A 12,300-nucleotide genomic window follows, 5' to 3' on the forward strand; every position below is an offset into this window, starting at 1 on the left:
TTAAATTTGTCCATGTTTATAATTAGATTTCTTTCAAAATAGAGAAAATAGCTTGTTCAGTCCAATCTAATATTTTTCCCACACACTTCTTATAATATGCCCAAAAACATGTTTATGAAAGGCAAATGTTCCTTCTGTATAATCCTTGGATGTTTGTGGTTTCTCAGTTTTGCACTAATTCAGGGGTGAATAACTCCAGTCCACGAGGGCCACAGACCTGCCAGTATTAGGAGTTTCCCTGCTGCAACACACCTGACACACATAAGATTTAATCAGCAGACTGATAATTTGCAAATTATTAATTGATTTGAGTTGGGTGTGTTGCAGCAGGGAAACTCCAAACACTTGCAGGACCGCAGCCCCTGAGGCCCGTAGCTGCCCACCCCCGCACTAGCTACTTGACAGTATGATGATTTATGGAGCTTTACTGTGCTTTTTTTTTTTTTTACACATTGAGTGACATGACATTTGCATGCCATGTTTAGTGGGAAAAACTTCATAGCTTAAAAGTTGGCTGAATCCTCTCACACTTTTAGACTGTATCAATGGACAAAGCCATCAGCTGTCCAAACTGGTTCCAAACATCTCTGGCAGCAAATCAAAGAAAGACAGTTTCACCAAATGCCAAGTCAGTGAATTTTTCCCACAAGTCATCACAGTCTTGTTAGCAAGATTCACTCCTTGTGATCATTGTGTGCTACTTCAAAAATATTTTACAAAAAGTAAAAAATTAATAGATATTTTTCCTTAAAGAAATACAATTTTGTCAAGGATCATTCTTTTGCTTCATCTTATCAAAACGGCCTAAAAAACAAGGATGCTCACAAACGAGCTGAAAATAGACTAATGCTATTGTTGTTTTTTTTTATTTATGGTACACAACATTTTCAGATACTTCTTTTAAATTTCAGACCTGGAGTTCATATATGCTACTCTATCTGTTGTAAGACTGATTATCACCCCATTTTCCAATTACTTTTTGGAAACCACGAGTCTTTATTCATACAATAACTATTTATCCAGCAGGTTGTATTACATTAGCTCAAGTCTAGCAGCTGACCTGCATGCTGAAATGTCCTTGCATCCATGAACTGATCAACACTCTGCAGCTTAAAAGAGACAAGCATGTGTTATAACTTGATATTCTAGGTCATCATTCCCTCGACCTTCAACACCATACTATACCAGATTTTTCTGACACTGAAAACAGCAGAGTGTTTAGAGCAAAGGGCAGCAGGGGTTGTCACACCCTATCAATTCAATAGGTGGTCCATCTTTATCATCTCATGGCTCTGTCTTTACATTCAAGTCTATTTTGGTGTGGAACATTCTGTGAGCGTGTGCACATGCATCAGCTCTATTAAGCTTCCCTATCCACTGACACGCATGCACAGAGGTGGAATTTTCATGGTTCAATCCAAGTCACAGCAGTAGGCTAAACAACAGGCTAATGGATGACCCACATGGACACGAGCTGAAATGAGCATGTGGAAAGGGGGTGAATCTGTATATGGGGCGCTGAATGAGAAGAAGGACGACCACAGGTGTACCATGTCATTTGTTATGGTGGACTGCTGGGTTTACCTGCACCAACCTTTGACAATCGCGCATAAACATCGTGCCGGTTTTATCAAGGTGAAACATACAATAGTATATGAAGTTAAGTCTTGTTTGAAAATGGGTTATCGGATTTCCTAACTGGTGGGTGTAATTATATATTTTTTCAGTGTAAGTTCATAATTTAGGTCTTTACACTTACACTGAGAGAAATGTTCTTTATAGAAGCATGGTCCCTTGCTCTGTCAGCAAGTACGTTTCTGTGTGGAGTTTTTCACAGTAGCATGCATGTGTTTTTCCCTCCTCTAAACATTCCTCCCAAAGTCAGAGTCATGGATGAATGGATGGATATTTAACATTTTCAAAGCAGTTTTAATAGCAAAATAAGTTAAAGATTTAAACATCTTATTGACATATATTTCAAGTATTTATTGATAGTATATCTTAAAAAGATATGATTTAGCTACAACATCCAAGCGTTACTTTAACTATATATATATATATATATATATATATATATATATATATATATATATATATATATATATATATATATATAGTTCAGTGTGAATCGACTTTCATCAGAGAACAGCACTGAGTGAATACACTATTCACAAAAAGTTAGGGATATTCAGCTTTTGGGTGAAATTTCACAACAAGCCTAAAATGCATTCAAACCTGTACAGGTGAACTTAATGTGATCTTCTCTAAGCTTTTAAATGCACATGTCCAACTGTTAAATGTTTCAATAAATTTTGCACAAGTTGCTGTTCTCTAACAAGGAGCTTAACGGCAAAAATCACGGCAGGTGTGTGATCCTTGAATTGACCAATAAATGTCCTGGTTCAATTAGAGCAGGTGTTTAAACAGTTGTCCTCATCATGCTGTTCACATTTTGACTTCATGAGACCAAGACGACACCTAACAATGGAACAACAGTCCCTTGCCATTGCGATGCTTCAAACAGGACGTTCTCAGACAGAAGTGGCCACTGAGCTTGGAGTGTCACAGAGTGTCATCAGCAGGTTGCAACAGAGATATGGAGAGACTGGAAGAGTCACAGAAAGGCCTAGAAGTGGACGTCCTTTGGCCACATCCCGTGCTGATGACCGCTACATTGTGAACACTGCCCTGAGAAACCGGATGATGAATGCCACTCAACTCCAGGCACGTTTAAGAGAGGTGAGAGGCACCCAAGTGTCATGTCAGACCATTCGAAACCGTTTACATCAGCGTGGTCTGCGTACTAGACGACCTGCACGGGTACCTGACCAAACCACCAGGCACAGGCATCATCGTCTTGCATGGGCCAGGGAGCATTTACGCTGGACGAGGAACCAGTGGGCCTCAGTGCTGTTCTCTGATGAAAGTCGATTCACACTGAGCAGAAATGATGGCCGGCAACGATGTTGGAGACGTCAGGGAGAGCGCTATGCATCAGCCACTGTTGTCACCAGGCGAGCTTTTGGTGGTGGCGGTGTTACAGTGTGGGCAGGGGTGTCCACTTGGTACAGAACTGCCCTACACTTTGTGAATGGTACAGTGACAAGCCCATACTACCTGAATAACATCATTAATCCAGTGGTTGTGCCCCTACATGAACAGCACAGGCCTAATTTCATCTTCATGGACGAAAATGTTCTTGCTCATCGAGGCCGCATCATCATGGAACGACTGTTGGAGACTGGTGTACCTCAAATGGAATGGCCTGCACTCTCTCCAGACCTGAATCCCATTGAAAACCTGTGGGATCAGCTGAGCTGTCGTGTAGAGGCTCGAAACCCTGCACCCCAGAACCTCAATGACCTGAGGGCTGCCCTTCAAGAAGAGTGGGATGCCATGCCTCAGCAGGCAATAAGTTGCCTTGTGAACAGCATGAGACGTCGTTGTCAAGCTGTAATTGATGCTCAAGGGCACATGACCAGATATTGAGACGTTCAAATTTTTTGTTGTGGTGTAACTACCATTGTTGTTACCTTTTGTGTTGAATGAATTTTTTGAGATGAGGAAATCAGTAGTGCATCCTTCTACTTAAATGTCTTACTTTTATGATATTATATCACTGTAGCATGAACATATTGCATTTTCCATAAATTTCACCTGAAAGCCAAATATCCCTAACTTTTTGTGAGTAGTGTATATATATGTGTATAGATATATATATATATATATATATGTATTAGTTAAGGTTAATGAACAACTAATACAGTGTGTACTCAGCAACATACTAAACTAGTCTTATCGTATTTTTTAGGGACAATGACTACCTTTTGACATTACTTGTGTAAATTATGTTTGCATACTATACATTATATAACTCCTATAAAAGCAAATTTATATTTCAGTTGAAGTAATTGTATTTTTACTGAATCCGTTGCTCCCTACTTCCTCTACCACTGCCAGCAGGCTTCCTTTTAAACTCCTTTCCTAAACTGCTGCTGCTTGACAGATGAAACCGGTTTGAAGTTCTTGGCTTGTGTCGTTTTAACACTTGTGTTAACGTGTCAGTTTATCTAATGGCATTGGTTGTATTCTTGGTTCTTCATGTCAATTTGTTGACAAGGGGAATCTGTTTGAGTGACAGGTGAGCAGAGGCTTGCATCTTTTCCCTCCACACACACCCACCTCACAAAGCTTCATTCCAGGCAGGTTAAAGGTCTGCTTGAGCAAGAAAGGTTCAGCTGTTTCAGCTGCATATTTAAATATCAATAGACCTAAATCTTGATGTCAGTGATCAGTTTCACAGCAAAGAAAACTGCAGCACAAAAATGGGATCCAGGGATCTTATGTGGTTTTAAATAGGATGAAACTGTCTATTGCTAGTTACTTACCTGTAGTTGTTAATGTATTTGATCATTTTAATGCGTTAATGTAACTCTGTGGAATCTGCATGAATGTGGTAAACACAATGAGGTAATGTTCCCACTGTTCTGTACATTCTGTACTCCATCTCTCATGTATCGCTGGTGGATGGGATTGCCATACTGTCACCCCCTACTGGTCAGACAAAGTAACCCCACTAAAAGGATTAAATCACAAAAGATTTATCATTAAAGATACACACATTTAGAAAATTTTGGGCATCAAGGAAAAGTGCAATTGACTTTCCAAGAAACAAAATAAACAAAGAAAAGAATAAATTAAAAAAAAAAAAAAAAAGTATTTGTCCATCACTGTTTCATACAGAATAATAAATGAGAATATTTCTCAGGTGGAATTGATTAAACCTCGGAATTTTCTTATGATTAATATATGTGTAATATGGATCAAAGTAGATCTTGACTTTGTGAATGTTGTCAACACTTTAAATCATAGATAGTTGTTGTAAGAATGAGTTAACTTTCAAACTTTAGTGCAAAGAATGCAACAGATAATGCCATCTGTGAGTCTTTGGTGTTTTTCTTTTCTTTTTTTTTTTTTTTATGTGATAAAGTCATAAAAATGAAAATAGCATGTTCAATAGAGGAAGTGACTACTTTCCATGTGGTACATTGTTCCAAAACAACTCTAAACATTGTACAGCTGTCTGATGCCTTCTGCTGGTGATCTGAAGTTACTGCATAATCTTTTCATCTGGAGGGCAAATACTGTTCATACAATGCAGCATTGAATAAAGACATCCCATCATAAACAGCAATAATTAACTGGAATAAGATGCATAACAAACCATGAAAAAGGTACCTGATAGGTTTGTTTCAGGATGAATGTGGTGGTAAATGATGAGAGAAAATAATGTGTTAATGCAGTACTTCCTAGATTATTTCTGCTGGGCCCCCTTTTCATCAATGATTATAAAGTCAAGACCCCACTCCCCGTGTCACATAAACACATACTAAGAAATACATCATTATTTTATTGGCTGTAGTGTTGTTAACTATGGTTAAATCTGTGTCAGAATTATGATCCATTCTTCTGCTATGGTGTGAAACATTTTAAATCTCTCTGCAAACTACGTCAGATTAGCTGAGTTTTCAGTGAGAATGATGCTGCTTTAGTAAAGCAAATCTGGGGGAAAAAAATGGTTGTCTATTTACGAAGTAACCAGCAGGCTTGTCTTGGTGTTCAGAATGAAAAGTCCCCCAGTGCTGTTGTAATTGTTTGGCTTCATACAATATAATATCAGATAATATTTTGATACATGCAACACACTGTGGTCTCTTCATTACCCACCACTGATTATTACTATTACATGACCATTATCTTATTTTATTTATTTTTTTATTTTTATTTATTTTATTTATTTATTATTTTTTTAGTAATTGAAGTCTCTCTTGTTAATTCACCATTGTTTTCCCATTGGTACTTCTCAAATCTGTCCAGTGCCAAAACTCCCCTGATATTGTTTTCAAATTAGTTCCTGTGTCTGATTCTGGCTACTAATTTTCACGCTTGTTTATTGTTTTAGCCTCTGTATTTACATGTCCCACACATGACCAGGTTGCGGAACTAAAGAATGAGGTTTGATGTGGTTTGTTGGTTTCCTGAACTGGCACGTAAGAACACACTTATTATAAATGGACTTATGTGGATTTGTTTTTTTATTTCATCACAATGACTGGTTTGAACTGACTGTGCCTATAAAGTACCATGAGAATACTTTGTTGTAAACTGGCAGGAATACAGTTGAATTGAACTGTGTTGTTTTGGGATTTGGGTCTTGTCTCCTCCTCTCCTGTGGCCTTGATCCTTGACAATGACCTGGATAAATGAGCCGGCAGCAACGTGTTGCAGCAGCTAGAGGTGGTGTTTTCATGTCACAACCTTATCAAGTCAGAGTCAATGTCAAAAAATGATAAAGTTGATTGAAAATATAGCTGTTGAAGAGTTGTTCCAGTAAAAAAAACAATATTTTCTAGGTGTATGTAGAGAAACATGCACATCAGATAAATTAAGTTTGCTGCAGGGAAACTCCCTAAACTTGCAGGGCTGGAGTTGGCTGCCCTGCAGCAAACCCAGCAGAAATGTCACAGCTGACATTTCAGGCTTTCTTGTCTTAAAATGTTTTTGGTTTAATTTAATTCAGTTTTTAGGGTTTCTATTGGATTGCACCATTTGGTACCAGGCACATCTATTTGCCTGCATATTTAAGCTAGCTGCATGGAGCTGAAAACATGATGTCTACAGACTGCCGGCCATTGATTGGCCAGGGAATGGTGTCACTAGATGAGTCAGTGACCATTCACAGGAACCTCGACAAACTCTCCTGTATTTTTCAAGAGTATTTAGTCTTGCTGCCTGCAGCTTTGTCTGAATCTCCTTTCTTAACTTGAGTCTGACAAAAACCCATTGGCTCAGCAGCATGACATCGGCTCATTGTTAGTCAGTGATCTTTGTGTCACATACAAATGACATCACAGGACGTTTGGACAGCGGTACTAAGACAACCTCAGTAGCGGTTTATATATGGTTTACTTATAATGTAAAACAACCTAAACTGAGTAGATCCGATACAAGCTCAGTATATACTACTTGAGGAGAGTGGCTATGTTTCCTTTAGTCCCCTTGAAAGCCTTTACAACAAGACAATTCCCCAAGTGTAGGAGTCATCATTAATGACGTTGAATTTCCTGTCATTTAACATTATTTGATGTACAGAAGGCTCATTCTTAAGGCAACTTGGACAAGGCAGCTTAAATTTGGGTATAAATTGAACACCCACATGTGGTGATGTGTGGTTTCTGCTCTGCTATAGGGTGGAGGCGTGAAGCAGGTGAGACAGAAACACCAGCAATCCATGATAAATATCCTCTTTCTCTGCAATGATATGCTGAGGGAGCGTTCTGGAGCGACCAGCAAAGGATGAGGATTGGTCATTTTACTTGTTCACTGTCTGCAAATCAGATCTAGGGGTCTCCAACTCCGGTCTGTGTGAGCTGCAGGTTTTAGTGTTTCTTCACTCTGAAACACTTGACCTAAATCAATGGCTCATTAACAGGCAGGAGCAGAAGGTGAAAACAAGTTACTGGGGAACCTTTTCATTTGAATCAGATGTGTTGTACCAGGAAAACATTGATACCTGCAGGACGGTAGCTCACGAGGACTGTCGTTGGAGACCTCTGATCTACACAAACCAGCCAAATGTAGGTCTGGGCTGTGGCACTGAGGCATACTTTCATAGTGTAGCCGAGACGAAGTCCATGTAGAGTTCAGCGTTATTGCTTTTATAGGATTTGCTTTAATAATTTCTTGTAAACTTCATTCAAATTCTCCAGTCATACACTTTGTTTTTACAACATTTTAACACAGTGTAGGCCATTAGACAGCCACTGTGTCTCTCTGTGGTGTGTTAACTCTGAAACATTTGGGTGTGATCCTTTCAATGTGAAACCTGAACTGCTTCATCCACAACCACCTTGGCTTCTCTTCAAATAACCAGCGTAGGCGTGGGCGTGTCATCCACAGGCTTGCATTTATAATTCATGTTTATCTTATAGATCTGTCTGGCCTTACAGCTTCATCAGTGTTGAAATGTGTATGGTAATCAAAGCCAGGAATAGGAGAGCTATAGGATGTGATGGATCAAATTTCTCTGATGTATAATCAAGATGAACAATCCATCATTGTGGCAAGCAGCAATAAATGTTATAAATTTGACAGTAAATCCTGTGTTTCTGAACAAAAAGAAAGATTATCAGATACGATTCAGCGTAGAAAGCAAAACTTTTTGTATTCCAGTTGTTGTGGGAGGCTGGTGAAATCTAATCAGTCATCAGAGCTTCATACATCTCTCTTTATCTACAAAACACCAGACGGACCTCTCAGGTTGCCATGGGACACAGTCACGAAAAAGTTGCAGCGCACCTGCATCTTGCTGGTGTTTGATTGATGTGCAACAGCATCCAATGAGAGCATGAGAGGAGGATGGAGAGGAAGTGGCCAGGTAATAGAGGAAGATGGTAAAAGCTGCAGTTCCCTTGCTACACAAGAAGCATGGATGTGTGTGTTTGTGACGCAAGCACAATTCAGATTGCACATTTTTCATGTTTGTTTGGGCTTCGATTTTCATTTCTACAAGATGAAAAAACCAACACTGCAGATGTGGGGGAAAGTTTTAGTTTTGAAAGTTAATGAACACTTTGGATGTTCTCTTCCTAATACAAACGTGTTACTCGTGTGCTTGTGTGTCCGTCAGAGCTACAGGAGCCAACCTACCAGTGCTGGCAGACAATGGACCTCTGGCTCTGGAAAAGAGATCTTCTAAAATATGGATGAGGAAATCCACACCTGTTTCCAGGTAACTGAGGCAGGTACTTTGAACCGTGACGAATGTTTGTGTGTGTGTGTGTGTGTGTGTGTGTGTGTGTGTATCCATATGCGTGGACATATGCACTCAAGCCCAACTTCCCAGCTTTGCTGTGCAGACATCTTGTGGGGAAGACCGAAGCTGCTAACCTCGCTGGTTTGATGAGACTCGTATAATCTGTCCAGAAAAAGCAGCATGAAAAAACTCTGGCCTTCATTTTGAGCAAATTTCCTGCATTTATTATCTGCTGGGAGCAATCTGCATGGAAACAAGTCATTGGAGGCTTACGTGAGACGAGTTGAAGCTGGAAGTGGAGAGTTGGCGGAAGGGTGGACCACTGAGGGAAAACAGGTCTTCGCAGGTCTTTGAGTGTTGAGCACCTGTTTTTGCAAATATGAATCCCATGTGGAAGGTTTATAAAAGCAAAGTGATGAAGACTCTGAATCCTGAGTACGAGGAAGACACTGGTGAAGAGGTACAGAATTTGAGACTTTTCCATCTTGCTCACCTTATTGATTTATTGACTGATCTTTAAATGTGAGACAAACGATCAACTACTAGAAGACTGATGGGTTTATTGGCACTGAGGTCAGAGAATCAGCTGATCATTTTTTATTCATCACTAGGTTAGATGAGCTTCCAGACTTGTTTTTCGCAGTATGGACTTGAAGACAGAAGTTAGGCCTACATTGTGCTTCCTCCTGTACATTCTGTCTAACTGGATTCTGCCAGTCATTGATGAGACTTCCCTGAGTGGAAACTTGTACGTGTACTTTAAAATGCATTCATAAAAGAACCATTTATGATCCGAAATTATGCTTTAAATAATAAGACATGCGTTTACAACAATAGTAAAACAACTTGTATATAAAGTAGAATCAATGCAATGCTTTATTCACTGGTGAAACTATAATAAATACTTTTACAGAAGTAAAATACGTTACTTTGGGTTGTAATTAACATGTCATACTTAATTTTCACAACATTTCTCATGTAGACATTGTACTTTTTAAGATTCTACTGATATTTAAACATGATAGAAGAAAGATTTTGAGGTGGAGATAAAGTTGAGGTTTTTGCAGAGGAGGAAAAGTGTTTTCCTCCTAAGCAATTTTAAATCTCCTCCATCATTTATCTAATCTATCTTCTTTGGTATCAGTGAACCTTCAACAATGAAATGGTTCTCAAACATTGATGCAGTGTTTTTTACATTGCTGTGTCACTATTAGTTGAAAGAAAAATGCTTTTGATGTTTGGTGTCTTAGATCTGTACCTTTACATCTTGCAGGAGTTTTTTCCCAGTGAAAAACAGTTCTTGCACTGACCCAGATCTCTGCAGAGCTGAGAAACTCGATCCTGCACAAGAGCTGGACAATCGGATTAGTTGGCATTTAGACTGACTGATAGGCAGCGAGACAGATAGATGGCTACACCCTCAGGGTGTACTCAGATCAGCCATCTGACAAGTTCAGCTGGGTCTTTTTTTTCACTGCCACAGCCTTCATATGGACAATGGAAAACCCTGTTTAGATACAATTTACATTTAGATTATATTGCTTTGCATGCTTCATAAAAATTTAGGCTAAACTGACTTTATTTTATTATATTTCATTGTCATATTGATGTGAAAATAACAAGACTGCAAAGTTTCAGGTGAAATATAATCTTTTACTCTGGATGAACGTCACTTGATGGTTTTTGTTAGTTGCAGTATTCACAGCCTACACTAGATGGCGACATTTGAACACAAATCCTGTGCACGGCTATCAGGAGGGACACTATGTACACTCATTCTGTCAATGTTGCTGCTGTTGCAGGTCACAGAGGGGGACAGTGATATGAGCCCAGTGCAGGATGATGAGGGGCCAAACGCTGTCACCCAACTGGCTAAAAAAGTATGTGAACAATATCTTTCCTTTTTTAATGACCTTTATGGCGTCTATGGCTGCAAGATCCTGATAAAGGAATACTTTCAGTCTTTCAATTATGTTAACTAACTTGACAGAAAAAGAATTCCCAAAAGAGCAACTATGTTACTTTATTAAATAAGAAAGTAGATTTTAATCTACAAGCATCAGAGAAGATCTTTTAAAGGCAATCCTCTAAAAGCTCCAAAGGTATCCCTAAACTGACCTTTGACTCTGGATGTGGCTGTGCTTGTGTCCAGATGCAGGGAGCCGGGACTAAAAGCTGGAACAGGTTATCAGCTCTGTTCAACAAAGATGATGAGCATCAGCTTCTAGAGGAAACGGAGAGTCCACCAGTCGCTGACCAGTGAGTAGAAATCTTTCTTCTGCTTTCTTTTACTCTTACTCAGTTAGAGTTTCAAAGATTTTTAATTGGGTCCATTTTTGTTGTTGTTGTTTTGATGAGGTTGAATATTAGACATCAAGGAATAATCTTATCTCCAGTCTGCTTTAAATCAGTTATTAAATAAAAAGACTAAAGTAAAAAAAAAAACAAAAAAAAAAACACCTTGGTGGTTATTACAAAAAACATATCCACTGCTTTCTCCAAATTTTCAGTCCTCTTGCAGTGAAGCCAGAGGAGCCTCCCCGATTCAGCAGACGCACAGGATTCTGGGATAGCTTTGCAACCAACTGGGCTGCTAAGAGGCAGGCTGAAGCTGCTGCTGCAGCGGCTGCTGCAAATGAGGGGGCAGCAGTACAGGGTGAAGAAGGGATGACAGAAGCTGGAGGGGAAGAACAGCAAGATGGGCAGGTTACCGGGGGAGAGGAAAGTGAAGGAGGAGGAAGGAGCAACAACAGCTTCTCTAAATACGTCACTCTGGGAGGACGCAGTGAGGACGCGTCCTTTAAATGGAACTTTGTTACCAGTAAGCTCGCCGAGCTGAAGACCAAGAGCGCAACTAAAACCAACTAGTGACCTTAAGAGTTCAGATGTATGAGGGGAGTTTAAGAGGAGAGTATATTTTACACAGGATGTCCTGAAAGGCAATTGGTTACCTTTGGAAACCTTTATCTATGATACTCTGAATTTATTACCCTGTGCTCCAAAGATGTTTGTTCACAACCACTATAAATCACAATAAACCAGGTTTACTCATGAATCCCTCCAATATTCTTTTAACGCCTATCATTTATTTTCAGTATTCAAGAGTAAAAAGAATTTATTATAGATAGAAACATATATTCAATCTATTTAACTGCGAGACATGAAAGAAAGGGTTTCTGCACACTTAGTAGGTCCTGAAACAGAGATACTCTGGACAACTGCTTCACTACCCTCATGCAGAAAAAAAGGGGCGTTTCATGTCATTCAGAAAGGGCGATAATGGAATTAGTTGCAGTAGACGATGGTTAAAACTAATAAAGTTATGCCTTAGAGATAACATGGGTGACCCATAAATGTCTGCGTACAGGTGACCCTTCAGCACACAACCAATAAACATGCTGCTAGCTTGGAAGTTCGAGTCAAAGCAGCAGATTTAAAGGAGAAAATGCGTAACATGTTGACATCTGACATTTGATTTGGCATCT

At 39.3% G+C, this 12,300-nt stretch overlaps 1 protein-coding gene across 1 annotated transcript; it reads left to right on the forward strand.

Annotated features, from left to right (window-relative positions):
• Window positions 1-9,194: 9,194 nt before the first annotated feature.
• Window positions 9,195-11,683, forward strand: LOC306755732 (uncharacterized protein C1orf232; the record flags this gene model as incomplete). The annotated part of the gene is made up of 4 exons (XM_079240235.1): window positions 9,195-9,275; window positions 10,618-10,695; window positions 10,968-11,074; window positions 11,326-11,683. 4 exons carry the CDS (start codon window positions 9,195-9,197, stop codon window positions 11,681-11,683), a joined length of 624 nt encoding a protein of 207 aa, XP_079096361.1.
• Between the last annotated feature and the right edge of the window lie 617 nt (window positions 11,684-12,300).

The sequence above is a fragment of the Telmatherina bonti genome (genome assembly GCF_933228915.1).
Source record: "Telmatherina bonti genome assembly, chromosome: 5".
Taxonomy (NCBI): domain Eukaryota; kingdom Metazoa; phylum Chordata; class Actinopteri; order Atheriniformes; family Telmatherinidae; genus Telmatherina; species Telmatherina bonti.